This window comes from Mustela nivalis (assembly GCF_964662115.1).
Source record: "Mustela nivalis genome assembly, chromosome: 5".
In the NCBI taxonomy this organism is placed as follows: domain Eukaryota; kingdom Metazoa; phylum Chordata; class Mammalia; order Carnivora; family Mustelidae; genus Mustela; species Mustela nivalis.
In genome coordinates, this window is record NC_139024.1 from 85,505,723 (window position 1) to 85,528,742 (window position 23,020).

The 23,020-nt window shown below is 38.6% G+C and overlaps 1 protein-coding gene across 9 annotated transcripts in view; it reads right to left on the bottom strand.

Moving 5' to 3' along the window:
* Positions 1–23,020, bottom strand: part of KIF6 (kinesin family member 6) — a 521,280-nt gene that overhangs the window by 227,842 nt on the left and 270,418 nt on the right. For all 9 annotated transcript variants that reach the window (XM_082731109.1, XM_082731108.1, XM_082731114.1 and 6 more), the window contains 3 exons: positions 11,722–11,827; positions 10,716–10,854; positions 6,385–6,600 (listed from right to left, as the gene is read on the bottom strand). In XM_082731109.1, coding sequence (XP_082587235.1) covers positions 6,385–6,600; positions 10,716–10,854; positions 11,722–11,827 — 461 coding nt within the window. The remainder of the gene's footprint in view (positions 1–6,384; positions 6,601–10,715; positions 10,855–11,721; positions 11,828–23,020) is intronic.

Sequence of the window (23,020 nt, forward strand, 5' to 3'; positions counted from 1 at the left end):
ATTCCTGAGATGCTCATAGATGACTTCTAAGATAGTTGAGTCCCATCTAGGGTCATGCTGCTTTCCTTTAAAAAACACACTGACTTGTATTTGTTCACTTTTTAGGTTTGAAGACCTTTTTGGAATCACAAAGATTATCAGATAAAATAAATGGAAATGGGGGTAAGCCTTGATTTTAAACCTAAAGCAGAGATCTGTTCTTAGTTTCTCTCTTCTCTTTCTCTTTCTTGGACATCATGTATTCATTTCATCCAATCTATGGACCCTTCAAATAGGAGGGATGCAAAGATGCATTTCTCAGGGATAGTGCTCAGAGTAACCTCAATACTGTGCCAGGCAGAAGTGAGATTGGCCAGGGAGCTACAGAGAAGGCAATGATCTATTTACTGACCATCTCTTTAAGTGCATGTATAGGGAAATGCAAGGCAAAAGTGTGGTCAGTTCCAAAAAAGAGGGTAAGATGGAGCATGAGAGGTTTGAAAAGCAACAAATGTAGTGATCTGAAGGGGCACCTGCACCCCAATGTTTATAACAGCAAGGACCACAATAGCCAAACTATGGAAGAGCTCAGATGTCCACTGGATAACTGGCTTCTTTATGCCTATATTATATTATATTATAATATAATATATAATATAAATAAATAATATACAATTATATATTATATAATTTATATTTTATATATCACATATTTATATAAATTATTATATAATTTATATATAAAATAAATATATAAAGTATATATTATATAAATATATAATATAATATATAATTATATATTATATTATATATAATATATAGGCATATTACTCAGCCATCAAAATTGAAATCTTGCCATTTGCTACAATGTAGATAGAACAAGAAGGTATTACGCTAAGCAAAATAAATCAATCAGAGAAAGATAATTATCATATGATCTCACTGATATGTGGAATTTAAGAAACAAAACAGAGGATCATAGGGAAAGAGAGGAAAAAATAAAATAAGATGAAACCAGAGAGGGAGAAAAACCACAAGAGACTCTTAAACATATGAAACAAACTGAAGGTAACTGGAGGGGAGATGGGTGGAGGGATGTGTAACTGGGTGATGGACATTAAGGAGGGCATAAGATGTAATGATCACTGGGTATTATATAAGACTAATGAATCACAGACCTGTACGTATGAAACCAATAATACATTACATGTTAATTAAAAAAATTAAAATGTAAACCACTTAAAAAAAAAAAAAAAAGAAAGAAAAGCAAGAGGTGAACCTTTGTGCCTGAGGCTTACAACAAAGCAAGTTGGAAAGGATCTTAGAAAAATCTAAACTCTATTCTTTTTCTCTGGTTTTATGGGTGAGTTTTGCTCTATTGATTTCTCTTTGAGCTTTTTTTTTTTTCAACTTAGTGATGATGGGGGTATATTAAACCTTTATAACAAAAGCCATTGGTCCAGAGAGCAATCATTTGAGCATGGATGAAGCAAACTTAAGGAACGGACTCCAGGTTTGATGCAGCATGCCAGAGAAGCTCTAGCTTTTCTGTTCTCCTGGCCATGCCTGTGGCTGCATTCTCAATGCCAGAACTGGGAAAACCAAGAAGAGGGAGAAGAAAGAGTTGTTTATGCCATGGAGAACTGTTGTGGTCTCCCTCCATTGTATCTCTTCGTGCCCTTGCCTCTTCTGTTTCTATCACTCCCACCTTAGACTATTTTATTTCCTGAACCATTTACTCACATCTCTAGGCATCTCATCTCCAAGATACTCCAAAGATTTCTTCCACAAATACCTTCTAGAGTATAGCTATCACCATGCCCCCTCTGTCTTGGTGGTTCCCTGCAACTTGAGGAAGGCAATTCCCTGGCATGGCAGTCAAGGGTTTTCCTAACATGGTAAGAAATTAAAACAACATGAAAGCATATAAAATTAAAAGAGGACATTCCCATCTATTCCTCTACTCTCTCTTCCCGAAGCAGCCATTCCAACAATTTTCCACTCATTTTTCTAGCCTTATGTCTTTGGACTTCCTGTACCTCTCCAAGGCCCCAGCTAAACAAGTACCCTTGCCAACTCCACATATTTTCCCTTGCTTTCCTGTTCCCAAGCCTTTACTCATAATATTCTTTAAATCTGGAATGTAAGAGAATGTTCTTCCCTCCGTCTTTGTCCAAATTCTACTAATCCTTTGAGACCTAACTTCCATGTCACTTGCATTGTAATGCTTTCCCAATCATTTATTAAAATCCTGCCTTCTCCTTTGACTTCCCATGGCATTTCTTGTAGCTCCTGAGTATAGCACTTGTTACTTTATTCTCTACTCTTTAGGTACCAAGCCAGCCTCTGCTATTTAAATGTAAGCTCCCAGGGGAAGACACCATTTTTCAGTTTCTGTTGATGGCCCCTACCACCCTACCCTTGGACCTTCCATGCACATAGTGGGGATTCATTACATTCTTAAAAGTGAATAAAAGAAAAGAGGCTGGAGCCTCCAGGCTATGGTTTTGGCTTTCAATTCACCTTTTTTTTTTTTTTTAAAGAACTTATTTATTTATTTGACAGAGAGATCACAAGAAGGCAGAGAGGCAGGCAGAGAGAGAGAGAGAGAGGAGGAAGCAGGCTCCCCTCCGAGCAGAGAGCCTGATGAAGGGCTCGATCCCAGGACCTTGAGATCATGACCTGAGCCGAAGGCAGAGTCTTAACCCATTGAGCCACCCAGGTGTCCTTCAATTCACCTCTTAAAAAGCCAGTGTCATCACCTGTGATGAGTGGGTGCTGTTAGCATCTCAGTTAAAGGATGTGGTGAATCATCAGGAGGTTTGGGAACACTGACTAGTTCCAGGTGACCATCTGGGACACACAATCAGAGAACTAAAAAAGTAAACAACAACAAAACCCCAAAAAACCAAACAAGAAAACCAAACTATCAAAGTCCTGCTATTTTAAAGAGAACCATATGACTCTTTTCAAAATGTGGAGCTCAACAATCCCTCTCATTACTTCAGTGAGAGCAAAACAGACACTTAACCTCCAAAAAACCAAGAAGCCCCAGAGTGCCTAACCTTCCTTCCTCTGCCTTGGCAGGCTGCTTGCACAGTGACTGTGTGGGTTCTCTAGTGAACCATGAATTAAGTCTCATTTTCTTTTAGTACAAGAAATTTGAAAGAAGTCATTTTTTTTTTTTTCAGGATGAAGTGGGGGTCAAAGGAAGAATGAGGAGGGTCATCAGAGAGAGACAGTTTCACCGCAGTCTCAGGGTGGCCAAGGTCAAATCTTCTTGCTTTCTGCATTGAATGCAGCCCAGTGGATGGTTAACAGACATTGACAACACCTACATAAGGCGGAAATCTTTCAAAACAACATGCTTCTTAATTTTTTTTTTTGTATTTGGGTTCATTTATGTGAGTTTCTTGTATAAAATAATGCAATAATAAAAGCTTAATCAGCTCCCAGGATCTTAAACATTGTAATAAACTCTCCCATTACCTGTTGCTTTGCAGCACAGATTCATCCACAATTTCATCCTATCTGTAGTTTTGCCAAAAAATAAAATCAATCCTTCATCAGTCCCTCCTCCAAATGCTTAGATCATTATCAATCCATTTGTGAGCCTACTCCTATTTAAAGTCTTTGGTAGAACTATATCCAACAACAGTTAAAACAACTCAAAAACCCTTTCAACTATAAGGCTCATCTCCAAAACTCTTTTACCTCATTCGTACTTGGACTTTACAAACAATTTCCACTATTATTATTATTTTTTAGTGATTTTCTATGCAAGTGAACTTAATTCATTCTCCAAATAAAACTACAGTATGTCTTGATAGTAGTATCAAGGGAGGAGAAGGGTTACTGAAAAAGTTGACTATAATTATGAGTTAGGAGAGAGATTACGAGATGCTGTGGGGAAGAAGAATTATGAGAAGGGAGATGGTGTGGGCAAGAGAAAATAGAAACAGAAAAGGTCTGGCACACAGCAAGGGGTGGGGCAGTGATATCCCGGGCCGTTTCTTCACAGGCGTAATGGTGTGCATCTTTGGAGAAGGCCAGTGAACAGTTCCTTCCATTGTGAGCACAGGGTTCTAATTTGGGTACAGACTCCCACCTTTCCTGTCAGTAGAGATGCCAGGCGCTGCTCTGTATAGCTAACAATGCCAACTGTTGCGTGAAGAGCCTTACCAGCCACCAGAGATCTGGGGCCCTCCTTACCCTTACCCTTCAAATTCATTAGTCACAAAACCCTGCTCACTCTCTGTCCTAAGTGCTTCTGATCCCCCTCTCTCTCTCTCATCATCCCCATCCTTTGGTCTAGACCACTGTGCTACAATGACCTTCTAATTACTCATGCATACTGTGTGTCCTGTGCCTATCTGTTCTGCACACATTACTCAACCTGTCTTCCCAGCCTCCCCCTGCCCACATCCCACCCATCAAGGCCTTTTTACTTCTTAAAATGCTCCTTTCTACCACAAAGGCCCCAAAAACTATTCAAATGATTCCTTATGCTTACAGTATTGCTTCCAGCCACATTCTGCTCCTCATGACCCTTTTTGGATCCTTCTGATCTTAACTTGAGGTTGGGTTCCCTGATATGTGCACTGTCAGTAACACAGAGGTATAATTTTGTAATTGTTCAAAGCTTTCTTCTCTGTCAGTCTCTAAGTGCTGTGAGATCAGAAGCTGTTTGTCCTCATATGTTCTTGTATAGTATGGGGGCAAAACAACAACCTATAGAATAAGGATTAAATGAATTAATTCAATCAGACAACTTTGAATAAATGACAACTTTGAATATATATTTATTCATATATATAAATAACAGCTTTGAATATATTCAAAGTCATCTGATTGGATGTATACACATATACATACATACATATATACAGGCTATGTAAGCTGTAGCCATAATAGTAATAATTAGCATGGTACCTAGAACAAAGTGTGTGCTCAATAAATATATGTTGAAGAATAAAGGAATATATAAATTGATGGATGAATAAATGAATTCACGAATCCAGAGGGTCTCTTTTATTTTTTAGAACCAGCTGTTACCCATAACAGAGTACAGGAACGCTGTATGGTAAACAGTCACAGAGAGAAACAATTGCTTTCCTTGTCTACTGCCACCACGATCATGGTAAAAATAGGATTTTTGGTTTCCTTTGACTTTGAATTTATTCTACTGTATTGCTAACTAAATATTCAAAGCAAGGAGATTCAGAATTAAGAGATAAAGGGATATAATATCATGAAGTATATTTCCAGGCTTCTCGACCTTGTCTTTATTAATTAAAAAGTGTCCTTCTTAATGAATACCACCCTCTAATTATTCCCCAGCTAAATCCTCTAGAAAACCATGCATATCAGATCATCTATCCCAACAAACATTTATACAGAAAATTTCAACCTATGTTGCCAAAAAGGGAAGGTTTTCACCCCTTTGTTCTAGTACATTTCCATATTTCAGATTTCTCAATGTCTTCAAGAGAAAGGTACCAATCACATGCCTGTACATCATGATCTGCTGGTCTAACAGAAAGAGAAAATAACACAAAGCAACCAGGGCCTCTAGTGTGGTTCTGTAGTTGCAGAACTGACATACTGATCAAAAGCTGTAAGTGGGGAAAGTGCCCCTGAGTTGGTCCAACTCAGTCAAATCCTACTATCTGATAAAATATTGTTTGTTTAGTATCCTTTAAGGCAGACTGTGATAATATTTTTAAATTATTTTGCTGCAGATAGCTTATTCAGATTTAGAAATAAATACTGTGTCATCACGTTGGCAATGCAACATCTGTCCTTACTCCTTACCCCCCCTATCAGAGGAAAGGTTTTGTTCCTTTCTCTAAATTTAACTTTTCTCCTGTTGCCCTGGACCCACCTGTTTCTGCCTCTGAGCTCTGTCACAATTTAAACTTTGTGTTTTCAGTTCAGTCATCAATTTTGGAAATTGGTATTTAAGAGATTTGATAGTTATAAAAAATAATTATAACACATAAGTTGCCATTTCTTCATATTTAAAACCAAAAATGCTATGCTGAATTCCATTATGGAGGATGAGAAATGCCAGACATTTATTTATTTTATTTTTATTTATTTATTTATTTATTTTTTCTTTTTTATTTATTTATTTATTTTTTCTTGATAAGTTTTACTTGGGGATTTTTGTTATTACTGCTGGAGCTGTTGCTGGTACAACTTTAAAACCGCAAGAAATACTAGTAATAATACCAACAATAAGAATTACAATGGTGAAGAATAGAATGATAAATTATAACCATTTCTATGTTTATTTACCTTTTCTGTAGATGTATGATTTATGGTAGCCTATTTTTCTCATTTAAGCCTATGTTTTCCATACTTCAGATAATTTATAGATCTATATGTGTAAATATAACTGACCTGTTTTTCTGTGGAGCAAACTGGATCTGTGCCCGACAGTGCTGATATCCTGGACCTGTGTGGTTGCTGAGGATGGCAATGTCCTCACACCTTCTGAGTTCCCAGGTGGCAAGGGCGAGCTCTGTGAATGTCTCCATTCACTTCTACCCATGCTGGATAAGTGGAGAGCATCTTGAGCTTTCTTTTTTTCCTTCTTTAGCATATTGACCAGAATATCTGAAACTTGATTTAAGGATTTAGTGACTCATGCTAAGTTGCAATGATTAAAACACTAATGTTTCAGTTGACATTATTATATCCAAAAATATTTGCTATTTGTCATATGGTAAAGAGACCACTGAAGGAAGACTTCAAACTTATATAGTTACAGACAGTTTAGGAAGCAACTGGTCTTTCAATATGGCACCATTATATGAAAAGTTAGCAAACCCGAAGGTCTTTAAAATGTTTTGAGAGTAAACTTGTTAAGACCTAAAATTCTTATGAAAGGGTTTACAAGAAATAAAATGGACACGTAATAGGAGCAGGCAATGGAGCTATGGATGTATCTGCATAAGTAAGACTTGAATCCATGATGCTGCTCAGGAGGCAGCAGGAGGAGTGGAGAGGGAGAACACCAGAGTCCATCCAGCTGGCAGAGCAGCTAAATCCGCTTTGGTGGCCAGAGTACCCCACATCCAACACATGCTGGCTTAGCATACATAAGAATGGGACTTACAGTTACTTTTTTAAGAAAGTCTCTAAATCTTGGTCCCAAATGGACCTGGAAAGAAGTGAATGGTTAGTACAGACATATCATTTTACAGTGCACATTTTGGTGGGCGATTTCAGTATACTGGGAACACTGATGAGGAGCAATGGTATCACTGCCTGCCACCCTCCTTTGCTGTTCTTTCGGGCTCAAGATGCTGAGAAACCTAAGGGATTTCTGCCATCACTGGAAAAACAGACTAAAATCCCTCTTGAGAATTTCAGAACTCCAAGTGTTCATGCAGTAAGCTGAACTGCAGGCCTTCAAGCATGCCCAGAGATGGGGAATGAGGAAATATGGAGGTGGTGGGGAGAGAAGACTGTAACTCTGATGCCTGTTCTTGGGCAAGTCTTATTGGGGGGGGGGTCACTGGATTTTCATCTTCCTCTTCAGCTTTAACTCCAAATTCTTGGAGATTTCCAGAAGCATAATCACTCTTTCTCTCAGAGTCCCTGATGTGGCTTCCAATCTTTGCCTCAAAAAATGTGTTCTTACCAGAGGTGGTGTGTGGGCCTTGGCCTGGCAGAGAGGAGCAGTGCTCTGCCCACATCTTCCACTTCTCATGCGGAACTGATTATCCACAGCATCAGAAGCTTCTGCTGGTTCACACTGGCAGCATCCATGTGCTCACCCATTCGACTATGGGCCATGGAGCTTATACTCTATGCCAGGCATGACTCTAGGCAGAGGGACGGAATAGTGAAAAGGCATATGAGTTTCTTGCTCTCACAAAGCAGAGGTCCTACTGGGGAAAGTCAGATCTCAAGTACACATACCTCATGTTAGAGGATGAAAGGGTAGCTCATTTTTAAAAGGTCAAGAATGACTGAGTGGCTACTCTCTGCTGGGTGCTCACAAAAGACTTTCCTAAGAGTGACATTTAAGATGAACATCAAGAGGCAATGGCCAGAGGAAGAATATGTCAACAGAGTTCATGGCCAGTGCTAAAACCCTAAGGAGAAGGGCCTTGTCAGTGGCTCCCAACAGGGGTTATTTTACCTCTCAAAGGACGTCTGGCCACATCCAGAAGCAGTTATGGTTGCATACTACAGTGGCGGGGGTGGGGCAGGTGTTGTTACTGAAGTCTAGTGGGTAGAGGCCAGAGAGGCTGCCAAACATCCTATAATGCACAGGAGAGCCCCCACAACAGAGAATTAGACAGCCCCAAGGGTCGAGAGTGCCAACGTTAACAAAGCCGGTGTTAGAACCACCACAGAAAGGACACTGTGATCAAAGCCTGATACATACAGGACAGAGACAGAATAAATGAAATCAGAGGCGTGGCAGGGGCACTGTCATGTAGGGCCTTGTGATCTGGAGTAAGGAGCTGAGGTTCATTCTAACCGGCTCTGGCAGAATTTAACCAGAAACATGCAGCGTTCTAATGTACATTTCATAGAGATCAGAGTACAGATTTATCTGCTCGGCTGCCTTCCTTCTTCCCACCTTTCCTTTGTCTTCCTCCCCAGCCCATTCTATTTAACTTGGGCCTTTGTTGTGTGGGGTCCTAAATGACACACTGTTACATGTTTGGTGAAGGGGTTTCTGAACTTTACGCAGACTGATAATGTCACTGAAAGGACATCATTTTCACTCCCTTACCAAGAAGAGTGTTCTGTGTCATTCACGGTCATTTTGGTTGCGTTACTGTCATTTGCTGAGCTCAAGTATTACCACCTGTTTTTCCCATATACCAGATCTTTCTCATTCCTCCTGTCAGTCTTCGCCTTGGTGGTTCTACAGACTAGATGTGAAAATATCCTCCACCCTGGCATGAGAAACTTTCATATCTCCCATCGTATCACACCACATGCTCAAGAGTGCTCAAAGCACTTTCCAGCACCTTACCTTACCAGCTCTGCTCAGCACTGTGAGGTTGGCAAGGCAGGCTTTACGGTCCTACTACAGAAGAGGAGGAAACCATTCCATGGAATAGCTGTGGAGCTAAGCAGGGGGAACTAGGATATCAATCCAGGTGTGAATTTGAAGCTCCGTGATCTTTTCACCATGGCTCCTACACACCATCATGTCGAACATGAGTCTCAGAAGGAGGAGACACTGCTCAGGTCATTCCCAGTTAGTGAAGAATCCAGGCCAGCCTCACATAAACAGTGGCACCTGAATCGGGTGGTCAATAAGGGAGATGATGTATGTCTCTCTGTCACTCTCTTGTTTAAATAAACATACATGCAAAAGCCCAGACTGGTTCCTTGCTGACATATCTCATATCTCATCCCTCCTATCAGCACACATATTCATGAGCCCAGGAGGGGATTAAGAAGTTGGTAGGAGTGTTTAGGGGAGAAGATCCTAAAATAGGATCAAGGTTTGGAAAAGATGCAGAACTCAGGTTTGAGGTCTGGGCTGGGAGCATCCCTGGAGCTGGATAGGGTAAGAGAGAGGAAAAGGAATGCAGGGTGACCCCGTGGGCAGCATTCACAGACAAGGCCTCGCGTGGGAGTAGAATTTGCAGCTGAACCTACTGTTGCTGGCTGGATAAGAAAGCAGCTAAAACTCACTTGGATCAGGCATACAGGGTCTGCTAATACTCAGCTAAAATTAGAGACCGAGGTTAATCAGGCAGTGTGCCTACCTTGTGTGTGGTTTGTTTTTACCTCTTAATTTACTGGATGTAGGAGATTTTATGCATTTTTTTTTTCACATTAGCTGCAGCTAAAAGGCCCTTTAGTAATTTTTAAAAATGAACACAAATACCTATTGATGAGAGACCGAAATAGCCTCTTGTGCATGTTTAAAGTCTGCAAATGCAATGAAAATGTCAAATCTTTTTACAAGAAGCTGAGCTGGACAGATAAAGTGAGAAACAAGACCGAAGAAATGCTGGGGGGACCTGAGGTCTAGGCCCCCTTCCCCACCCCCCTGCCTGTACCTGGAGGCAGCTCCTATGGGCTGCTGGCTCACCCCGCACCCTATACTGCCTCCCAGAGTCAAGAAGGATTCTATCTCGAATGCTCATCGATACTCCTTTCCAAATTTGGGAACATCTGCTAAGTGGAACCCAAAGCAGTAGACCTGGCCTTTAAATGAAAAAAGTTACATTTAAATCAATCTCTGCTCTCCATAAACTAAATACCATCTGTCAGTTTTCAGCCACCATTTGAGTGCCGCCCACACACCAGCCACAAATTCTGGGCCCTGGTGAGGCTGTGGTGGGCCCAGTGTCCGGTCAGTCAGCTAAAGATAACCAGCTAACTTCTTGGCTCAGAACTAAAACAGAAAGAGCACAGTGGAGTAGTCCAAAAAATATATTAAAAAAAAACAATTCCTGTTAAGAGATGGTGTAAAAAAGACCATGCTTTTCATTAAACTGAAATATTCCCCATAACAGTCACTATCTAGCTAAAAACAAAGTCAAATGTTCTTTTTTTAGCAACTGTATTTTTCACTGGTGGCTACATTCTGTGCGTGGGAGGGACCTCTCCTAAATGACAAGAAGCAGTGTGAACTGGATGCAGGGTGGGGATCTAGGTGATGTGGTTAGCGGAAAGCATCAAAGTTGTTCCCTCTCCCTCTTTCTGGCCAGGAGAGGGTCAGTTTCTAATCGCTTTGGAAAGGATACTGATTTCATTATCCCTCTGCTGTAGAATGTCTCGGAGCTTTTGGTCTTCTTCCTCCTTTAATGGTTCTTGGCAGTCTTGATCTTTGATTTCGGAGGAGACTGTGCTTTTTCCATGAATCTTCTTGTCATTCAATAGTTTCTGTAAGATGAAATAAGAGCTTAGAGCCCATACTTCTCTTCCAAATCTCTGGGTTTCTTGGACTTTTTTTGCCTTAGACAATTCTTTGCACAAATCAGGCATGCCTGTCCCTTCTTGCCTCCTTGTCTCTACAGTGCAGCTGCCTTCCCTGTCTCCCTGTCCCCTCTCCCCTCCCCTTCCTTATCCCATTCTCTGCTATTATCTGTCTCTTTCCCGAAACTCAGAAATTCCTGCTCAAACATGATCTCCTCTTGAACTTCTCTCACCCCTTAACCCCATATCGCTTGATTCACACTTTTAAAAATATCACTTATCATGTGTTATAATTATTCTCTACACATAAGCCTTCTTCATGACTTACTTACTCAATTTTGCTTTCCCAAAGGCCTGGCCCATAGCAGACTCACAATGAATGTTTATTATCATAGTGAAGAATGCCAAATTACAAGTGAGGTAGAAATAAAAGTTAATGATATTCCTACTGTGTCATCATGAAAGGTAAAATGTAAGGCAGAGAAAAACTGAGGGTTTATATGGATAAATCTAAACTGCTAGGAAAAACACAGGACACAATTTTCTTGATATATGTGCAAAATAAATGGTTTTTGAACATGGAATTATTCTGTGTACAAGTTAGAGGTTCCTGGCAAAAGAATTACAAGTCTATGGTCTGAGCTTATTCACTGGCAGGTAAGATAAAACCCCTGAAAAAATTCCAGAATAATCCCAGCCTTTTTGGAAGATCATACGGTTCTGCACATGTGAAGTTGGGTCCTGACCTTTTAAGAGTTGGTCAACTAGGCAAACTTTATTGCAGTTTCAACATGGCACACAATGGCTTCTACTAGAGGAAATGCTGAACTTTACCTTTAAATGATGGAAACAGTGATGAATTTTACGCATATCAGTGCCAACATCGAGTCTGCTCTCTGGATCCTGGTCTTCCAAAAAGGATGTTATTAGTTTTTCCAGCCTAAAAATACATAATGTATGAGAAGCAACTATGAGCTAGAAACTTTAGAAATTCTAATGGCATTACTTGGTTAGTTAACATTCAAAGTACTGGATATTTTCCTACTTTTTAATAGAAATACAGTTAACTGATTTAACTAAAAATTAAGGGGAAAGAAACATATTGACAAAGTGAAATCTGAAATGATGCAATTATTTGACTACTTTCCGAAAAATTTTCATACCCAGCTTTCAACTGAAGAATCCCTTGATTTCTACAAAATACGCATTCTGGTGAAGCTGAATTTCCATGCCTCTATGCCCAGCTGCCACAATGCCAAAGAAAGTAATGCAAAATGTTTCTTTTTATTAGTTTCATTAAAGATTCATGCCACTCCACCTCAGGTGGGACCTCAGTGATGTTCCACAACCCTGCTAATCCTCCCTGGTTGATATTCCAGTTAGTTAACATATTCTGTATTATTAGTTTCAGGCAGACAATACAGTGATTCAACACTTCCATACATCCCCTAGTGCTCATCACAAGTGCCCTCCTTAATCCCCATAACCTGTTTCACCCATCCCCCACCCACTTCTCTTCTGGTAACCATCAGTTTGTTCTCTTACAGTTGAGAGTCTGTTTCTTGGTTTGCCTCTATTTTTTCCCCTTTGCTTATTTGTTTTCTTTCTTAAATTCCACATATGATTGAAATCATACGATATTTGTCTTTCTTTGACTAACTTATTTCACTTAGCATTATACTCTAGCTCCATCCATGTCATTGAGAATGGCAAAATTTCATTCTTTTTTGGGCTGAAAAATATTCCATTGCATATATGCATATATTCCATTGCATATATGCAATGGAATATATATATATTATAAATATATATATTATATATATATTTCAGATATTCTTTATCCATTCATCAATTGATGGACACTTGGGCTGTTTCCATTGTACTGTAGGTAGTGCTGCTATAAACAGGGTAGACAGCAACACAGTGAAAAAGAATGAAACTGGATCACTTTCTTACACCACACACAAAAATAAATTCAAAATGAATTAAAGACCAAATTGTGAGACCTGAGACCATAAAAATCCTAGGGGAGACTTCTAGGCAGCAACCTCTTTGACACTGGCCATAACAACTTCTTTCCAGGTATGTCTCCTGAGGCAAGGGAAACAAAAGCAAAAACAAACTATTGGGACTATATAAAAATGAAAAGCTTCTGTACAGTGAAGGAAACAATTGACAAAACTAAAAGGCAAACTACAGAATGGGAGAAGATATTTGCAAATGACATTTCTGATAAAGAATTAGTATCCAAAATATGTAAAGAATTTATAAATCTCAACACCCAAAAAATGAATTATCCAATTTAAAAATGGACAGAAGACATGAGTAGACATTTTTTCCAAAGACAACATCCAGATGGCCAATAGACTCATGTAAAGATGTTCAACATCACTTATCATCAGGGAAATACAAATCAAAACTGCAATGAGATATCACTGCACACCTGTCAGAATGGTTAAAATTAGCAACACAAAAGTTGGTGAGAATGTGGAAAAAGTGGAATCCTCATGCAGTGCTGATGGGAATGTAAACCAGGCAACTATTCTGGAAAAGAGGATGGAGGTTCCTCAATATGTTAAAAATAGAACTACCCTATAATCCAGCGATTGCCTTACTCCGTATTAACCCAAAGAATACAAAAGTACTATCCCCTGGTTGACTTATATTCTTCACAGTGGCTGTTTCAAGTCTTTTCAAGCCTACCATGACTCTTGTTCTGGCAATATTGTAACTTCCCACTAAATGGACAAAGTCAAACCTGTTATAAATGGACTCTTCCAGTTTCCTCCTCCTTCACCTCCCGGAGCATCTCTGTCTCACCACACAGACCCCTTTCTTTCTTTCACATGCTTTGTGTAATATCCTTCCTCCTACTCATGGCTTTTCTCTCCCCCTGGCCTCTCTTCAGGCTTCTGTCTGGGTTACCTCCTATTCATCACCTCCTTTCTCTTACCCCATTGTCACCTCTCCATGCTGACTTACAATAATGTTCATGTTTTTTTCCATTCTAAAACAAAACAAAATAAAAAACAGAACACCTCCCCTTGGAGGGAGCATCCATCCCCTCTATTCTGAAGTCCTAGTTTAGTTTACGCATTTGTGTGCTTCCTACAGTCCCCATGGCACTTCAGAGCTAGTGCACCACCTTAGGTCCCCCACTAGATTGCAAGCACCAGGAGGCAATGCTTAGCTCTTCTTCGTCTTTGCGCTCCCCTCTCCCACCCTGTATCTAAAGCAGTCCACGCATTATGTTCTCAGTACAAACGTGTTCTTAGTTAATAAGTCTTAGTTAATGGACTTATTTCCATGGAAATTATTCACCTCTATGTTGAGACAAAATTCTTGAAGAGGAGGGCATAGGGATGGTGATCAGTATCTAAGATGCTAAGTATCCTAATAGAGCAGCAGCATATCTTTCTCACATTACTATCTTTCTTAAAGATTTTATTATTTATTTGAGAGAGAGATGAGAGCCAGAGTATGAGTGGAGGGGAGTGGCAGTCAGAGGGAGAGGGAGAAGCAGACCCCACTGAACAGGAAGCCCAATGCAGGCTCCATCCCAGGACTCTGGGATCATGACCTCAGCTGAAGGCAGACGCTTAACCAACTGAGCCACCCAGACACCCCATCTTTCTCACATAATTATGAAAATATTTGCACACTTCTAGCATCTTTTTTACCTGTACACATTTCTCTTCTGCTGTTACTATCACCCTCTCAAACTAGATGTAATGATTTCCATCTATAGCAGCTTTGGATTTAATTTTTTTCTCTTCTTATAATCTGTAACATGTAAAGCTGATATTTACAAGTGTGAGACAATTTATAGTGTAATTTGTAAGGCGTTTCTTAGGTGGAGGAATACTTGTCATTTGCACTATTTGCTGCATGATACCATGTTTCTTTGAAGAATAGAGCACACAGATTCATTTCTGGTACAAAGGTTTTATATGGCTTTTCATATAAAATATTATAATAGTATAATATAAAAATATATTCATATGAAATATTATAAAAATGTTTAAGAGAACAATTCCAAACAACACAGACATGAATAAATTAAAAAGTAAACATACCTCTCTGTTCCCCTACCCCCTACGCCATGCCACCATTCGCATCTCCTCTATTCACTTGCAATAGCTTGGGAGATCCACTGCCAACAACTGAAATACCTTCCTCTAGCTCTGACCCAAGCAGGCACCTAAGTCCTTATGTTTATACATTTTGTGTTTGTCTTTACAAAATTGAGAGATCACATTCTGAATAGTACTCTTGCCATTATTTTTCTAAACAATTTATCACAGATCTTCCAGTCATTTTATTTCATTTCTAATGCACTAGTGTATTTCATTTTTATGTATTCCATTTTAATAGCCATATAATATTCCATAGCATAGGCATACTGATCCTTTCATGATTAACATGGAGGAGACATATTCACAGTTGCTACTTTCCTCGGTAACCTCTGAGGAGGACTGAATCTACAATTGCCATTTAATGAGGCTTCAAAAAAATAGTAATGTTAAAATTCCTTACGATACATGCATAAAAAACAGTGGCAACTATACGAGGTAGTAGATGTATTAACATTTTTATGTAGATTATATTGCAATAAAATGTATACCAATTTATCAAATTGTACAAAATTTACACAATGTTAAAAGTTTGCAATGTTATAAGAAATCATTTCTTAAATTTACAAATTATAATATGTCGATTTTTTTCAATAAAGCTGGCAAAAACTTAAAAAAAAAATAGTAATGTTTATCTACTTGTATTTTCCCTGAATATTTTTCCCAGAAGGTCTGGAACTCTTAAAATCCCTATTAGTACTAGGATATACCCATTTTTTGAAGTAAAAACATTTTGTGGTTTTCAGTGTCCATAATATTTTCAACAGAAACTATTCTAGGAGCTATGGTTAATCAATTTTTCCTTCTTGCTTTTTCTTTAGAAGATTATTTCGTCTAAAGTATAGTTTGATCAGAAAGCATATATTTTAGGAAATTTCCTATGAGGGAGGGCTGAAGTAGAATCCTAGTTCTTAAGAAAGCATTATAACATACAAGCCTGCTGATTAGCTGAGTGACCACACACAGATCACTAGCCCCACTGGGCTTTGGCTATTCCATTAAGATTCTTGTCCTGAACAGTACTACTATAAGATTACAAGGAGGACCAGGAACTCCTGTCTAAATGAAAGAACCAGGTTGCCTTACCCTTTCTAGTACAAAACTAAATCTGGTACAAAACTAAGCATGAAAATCAGGCCTTTTGATGTGCATTTTTTTCTCAGTGCTTGAGACTACGAGCCTCTTTAGATAAGAAAAATGCCTGGTCTTTCCTTCATACATTTGATTTATTGTAGAATTTATTTTCTTATCAACCAAGGACTTGATCTAACAATTAAAATACAGAAAAATGCCTAATTCAAATGTTTCTGATGTACTTCTCTAGTAGTTAAGAGTGAACGATTGACCCCAAATTCCGTACATTTTCCTATCTCCCAAAAATAGTTCCCAAGTTCATACCTAGTCACTGCTCCCACTGAGGGGTCTCCCAAATGCCAGAACCCTGCTGGATAGTGAAGAACTGTTTGCAGAAAAGGCTCTCTAAGGAGGTCAAATAGAATAATAAAGTCTGTTCTTTAGGAAAAGCCCAAGTAAACAAAACAAAACAAAAAACACTTTACTTTCTCTCTACTTTCACTAGGACAGAAGAAGAAAGAGCAAAGAATCCTAGGGGAGAAGTAAAAATAAATGTATGCCATTCAGTTCTAGTCCATATGGACAGGAAAGATCACAGATAATCTACCTGTGTCTGAACACAAAACCTGGTTGACGGTAGGTGACTGGTGGATGTCTGGTGACTATGCTTATCTCCACCACCTTGACTACTAGAGAGATGTCTCTGATAGCTTGGAGCCTAGTCTAACAACTCTACCGTATTAAATATTTGATACTTAAACATGTAATAAGAATTGACCATATTGAGATTACGTTAGCCTTCTCTTTCTGCTCCTAATATTTCTTGCTAAAAAATGAAGTTTTGTTTGCAGCCACATTTTGGTGGAAGTTTAAGTTAAAGAATGTGAACAAAAGAGCAAGTTAATTATCATTAACAGTAGTTAATTTAACTTGAGCAAGTACTAAATGCTAGATACTATTCTGTACCATTTAAATACATAGTTTCCTTAATCTTCACAACTAGATGAGATAAGTACTATTTTATCCTCTTACTGTAGGTGAAGGAACTAAGGTATAAAGAAGTCGAATATCTTGCCAAAGGTCACACAGCTAGCATATGGCAGAGCTGGCATTCAAACTCATGAAGGCTGATTTCAGATTCCAAGTTTTTAAACACTATACGTACTATCACAAAATTACTAAATTTATTTAAATATCATGCTGGGCAATGCATTTCTAAAGGAAAATAAGATGTCTATGAGAAATCTTTGAGGAGGTAAACAGGTGAATAGATAAGCAAGAAATAACTGAGGGGCAGTTGCTTAGTTTGATCTTGTCAAACTAAGAAAAGCAAAAGAAGTTGAGAAAAAATCAGAATGTCCCACAGTAGCAAATTAGTTGAATAAACCATGGCGCAATTATGTATGTAGTAAGCAACTATTTAAAATAATGGTGAGGGATGCCTGAGTGGCTCAGTCAGTTAAGTGTCTGATTCTTGATTTCAGCTCAGGTCATGATCTCAGGGTCCTGGGATTGAGCCCTGTGTCTGGCTCCACACTTAGTACAGAGTCTGCTTGAGATTCTCCTTCTCTCCTTCTCTTTCTGGATCTCCCCTCCCCTCTTGCTCTCTCTCTCTCTCAACTAAATCTTTAAAAAATAATGGTAAAAATGTGTATGTATTAACATTAAAAATATTTGTGCTATATTATAACAGGTAAACAATGAATCCTTTACAGGGATTCTGCAAGTACCCTATAACATACCCCAAAAGACAGAAGATAAGAAATAAAGAGGGAAGGAAGGAAGGAAGGCAGTCCCGAGACTTATACCCAGTTGTTTCTGGCTCAAGAACATTTATTATCTCCCTGTGAAGAAAGACCAGTGATCCAAACTAAACTGGCTCTTCTAAAATATTCTTATGATTATGTTACATTTAACTGTTTATTAAATTAAAGTCATTATTTATACCTTGAGTGTGATTATGACATTCTCGTTATTCTGAATTAATCTTTGTTTAAAAAAAAAGTTTATGAGCCTGTTCCCATCAGCATTAGCTTCTAAAAATGAGTTAGAAACCATAAGCCTATGGTGCTGGATGTGGGAAAGCTGGGAGAAAAGAGGAATGCGGCATTATTAAGAGCATATCTAACTTGGCTCATGGAGACCCTGGCTGGTTCTTAACCATGGGGAGTGTATCCTGGGGAGAGGAAGGGGAGTGTGCCTTCATAAAGGGGGTACAAACATAATAGAAGTGTCCCAGAGCAGAGTATTTATTCCATGGAATTTACAAAAATGAGGCCAGGGAGTCCACAGCAATGGAAACTTGTTCTCTGAAATTGACCTGAAAAGACTGAAGTAGATAAAATAGATCCCCATTGGTGGGTCAGGGCTGTTTTGTGGTTAGAACAATGGAAATGCCTAGCATCCCTGAACTGACGGCTCTTAGATTATCTGTCTTCTCATTGGTTCTAGGGGAGGGGTAGGCAGCTTATTCCAAAAAAACTAGAAAGGAGTTCTGATATAAAAACCCAACTGCTATTAACTATGCCAAAAAGCATCAAAATCTGCCTGACTTTTACCAATCATTTTGCCACTACAGAGGGCTCTATCAAGGATGGGCTGTCTCTTGACTGGGTTATGCAATGCGGAGGCTGACAAACTATGGTTCCATACAAACATGAGCAAAGATCTCAAAAGGAGATGGAAAATAGTAATAAAGATAGAAGAAGAAACTTGATTACTCTTAACTTCTAGGAACATAACAACTAAATAAGAAGGATGAGAGAACAGTTAAACAATTAAAAAAATTGATCATGGTAGATAACAAATGTTGCTGAACTATAAGGATGAAGGATCTCAACTATTAACTTATTCATCAACCTCTGTGGTCACAAATTGCTTATCTGTAAAATGTGCAAAATAATATCATCTCTAAGCTCTCTCAGCTCCATGAAATAAGATATTGTAAGAAGCAAAGGCAGCATATTTATTGTCTGGCCCATTGATGCCATGAGATTCAAAGTGTGAGCACTAAGCCAACCTCAAGGCATCACCTTGGAGCCTCTTAGAAAAATAGAGTCACTGGTCCCACCCTGGACCCACCGAACCAGAACTCAGGCCCTACCAAGATCCACTGAATCTCTACTTCAACAACATTCCTGGGTCATCTCTGTGCACATTAGTATTTAAGAAGCACTACAAGGAGGCAATCTACTGTTGAATGCCAAGTCAAGAATATCTTGTCAGCCCTGGAAACCAAGCAAATATATAACTTGAAATTTTGAATAAAAGAGTAACTAACATCCCTTGATGGCCAACTATGTCCTGGCCACTGTGCTAGTTACTTCACATGTGTTTTTTTTTTTTTTTTCTTATTTAAGTGGAAAAAGAATTAAAGAGAATTTCATAGTCTGTTTCTCTTTAAAACTGCCTTTTTCCAATGATTTTATTATTACTTTTATTGAACATCCATTACACATCAGGCACCCTCATATGCATTTTGTTATTCAGCTGGACCATAAACCTATAAATTATTTTCCCTCTTTCAGAGATGAGGACAGGAAAGCTCAGAAGTTAAGTAATGTGCATATTATTACAAACTTAGAAAACTGAAACACAGGGATTTAAAAACTGGTCTTTTGCATCGGAAACCCCTCCTCTTTCCACATATTTCACAAAGCCTCTCAATCAACTCAGAAAAATGCCTCGCACTTGCCATAATCTCTGTTATACTGAATTTTTATTTTCTATTCAAAACTGCCCATAGACTTTAAAAAAAAATTTTTTTTAAGATGTAAAGATGCAAACAACAAGGTCAACTTTGTGTCTGGCATCTCCAAGACAAGAATTTTTAACAAGACACAACAGTGGGGATTCTTGAGACCTAATTATGGGGGGCAAAGGAAGGCCTTATTTTGACCTTCCTAACATGACACGCCTCTTTTATGGGGTGTCACCCTCTAAAACATACAATGTTGGGATGGCATGTAATTTACAAAAGGAGAGTTCAGATAAGAACAATAAATTCACGATTTATGATTAACTATAATCCACAGGACACGAAAAACTGAAGGCTGAAAGTGAGCCAATAGGACCAGGGCCAAAGGAAACTATACAAATATTTTTCAGGGTCATTAGTTTCATGTTTGTTTTTTGTTAGATTCTGCTGAAAGCAGCATTCCCAATTGGCTTAAAGGTGGTTGCTTCAAGATTTTTTTCTTTTAGAATTCCCCGGCCTGTGACAAGTATTAGAAACGTTATACACTCCCCCAGCTCTAATCAGTAAGTGAGAGACATGGACTTTCATGCACAAGGAATTGAGTTCAATGTTAGCCACTTTGTTGGAAGGAGCTCTTTTTAATAACAGTAGGCGGCCAGAAAAGTCATGGTTTCTGTGTTGCAGAGGAAATTCCTATGCAAAGTTTATCTTCAAGATTTGTCTTAGTAAGGAATATTTCCTTTACCTTCATAAAAGCACAGTTATCTGGCACCTCAAATGCAGAGTCGCACAACTGCTTGATTCTTTCTGTGTTTTGAAATGACAACTGTGAAAAACCCATATCAAAAACCAGACTGGTTGCCTCTTTAATGGTGAAGGTATAGCCTATTTATAGGAAAATGCATTTGTGGTCATGCACTTCAGTTTATGGAATTTTCAAAAACTACTTTGAAATAATTTTTAAATAAACTAAGACAACTTTGAAGATACTAAAGCCTTTTTGACTTTTTGTTGTTGCTGCTTTTGTTTTTTTTTTTTTTTCCTTTCTAGCAGTTCAGTATTTTTTTTCTTCAAAAGACATATTTTAACAGTTTTGTTTTAAATAGGTTCCATGCCCAGCGCAGGGCTTGAACTCATGACCCTGAGAATAAGACCTGAGCTGAGATCAAGAATCCAACAATTAATTGACTGAGCCACCCAGGTGATCCTCAAAAGACATATTTTAAAAGTACTTTTGTAATGCAATGATGAAGGCTTTGAAAAGTTACAGAAAATGATTATGATTTTGTCAATCCCGATATTCACATACCCAATTTAGTGGCATATAGTTCTTGATATGATCAAAATATCTTAACTTCAAGATGTAGAAAGATTCAGTGGTTTAGAACAAATGAAAATAACATAAATCAATCAATCCACAGATCTTAATAACTATCTCTTTAAATTCTGTTGTATCTTTTGAACCCTTTGTTGGCTGTAGGCAAACACTATCTTATTTGTTTTCATGTAAACACGGGTACTCATCTACATAAATGCATAATAAATAAGAAATTGACTTACAGGAAAGAAAATGGTGGTCTGGTAGGATGGGGGAAGAGAGGCTAGTTAGTGAGCAGCAGAGTAGCTGGAGTCAGGAAAACATAAAAGACAAGTCACTTTCTGGAAGGCAGCGATGACAGTGAACAGAAACAAGCTAGAAAAGATTTCCTGCCATTGTGTCAGAGGCTCGGGGAGCTGAGAGAAGTGAAACTGGGAGTAGAGAGACAGACACCAAAGGCAAGGGGGAAAAGGCAAATTGGATTAAAACGTGCAGAAGCGGGGCGCCTGGGTGGCTCAGTGGGTTAAAGCCTTTGCCTTCTGCTCAGGTCATAATCCTGGTGTCCTGGGATGGAGCCTTGCATCCAACTCTCTGCTCAGCAGGGAGCCTGCTTCCCTCTCTCTCTCTGCCTGCCTCTCTGCCTGCTTGTGATCTCTGTCTGTCAAATAAATAAATAAAATCTTAAAAAAAAATTAAAATAAAATGTGCAGAAGCTACAGAGAGAGCCCCTCTGAGCAGAACACTGGGGACTGTGAGAAGATCAAGTGTGGGGACTGAGGCAAGAGAAGAGAGAAGGGACAGAGAGGCAGGAGGTGAGGCAGGAAATAGGGATAGGAAGGCGGGGCAGGAAGAGGATGAGGAGAATAGAAAGGGAGAAGAGACAGAGAAAGACATAATCTCCGAGGGATAAAACAGGAGCCTACCCATGGAGCAAAAGTTTACTGGGAAATCTGGAGGAATAGGGCCTGTGGAAATGGGTTGGACTTTACCATCACTATATGGCTCCATGGTTCATTTCTGTCCACAGAAATGTGGACCTGTCCACAGGTCTCTCCAGACCGTTCATTAATTTAAAGGCGTAGTGAGAGTTTTATCCACCCCTTGCTCCAAGTCTCTGAACTCCTTTTCTAGAATTCTGTCTTGTAAGAAACTATATTTGTAGATAACATGAAACTTTAGACATAAACATTTCTCATCTGGTTCCTTTAGTGAAAATTTTGAACGACGACCTTGGTTTATATACAAAAATGCGGAACATATATATTTTTTTAATTAGAAAAGTTGTAAAAATTTTTATATTTTATTTGTTTATTTGACAGAGAGCTAGAGAGAGAGCACAAGTAAGTAGAGTGGCAGGGAGAGGGGGAGAGAGAGAAGCTCTCTGCTGATCAGGGAGGCTGATGCGGGGCTCGATCCCAGGATCCTGGAATCATGACCCGAGCCGAAGGCAGCCGCTTAGCCAACTGAGCCACCTGGGCGCCCCATGTTGTAAAAATTTTTAAAAGACAGATTTTACAAGATTCTGGTATGTAAAAATACAAGGAAATCCTTGTGGGTATGTTACCAATTATTTGATAACAAATAATTTGTTTTATTCTATCATATGGAAAACGGCACATAGCTATTTATGAAATGTGTATGAAACAGGTATAAAACGTATGTTCATGCAATGTAAATCTAGAGTAAATTTGTGTAAATTGAACCTTACATTATCACTATATACTCTATATTAGTTCTATATTAAACTGAAGATGAGTTTACAAGGTAACAAAAGAGACCTTGAGATATAATAAAAATCATAAGAAATATCTAAACCTTAATAAATTCAATGTTTTTCTTAAAAAGATGACCATTAAGTTATTAAAACAGTGACAGAGGACCTATACAGAAAAAAGTAAAAATTTAGAAAGG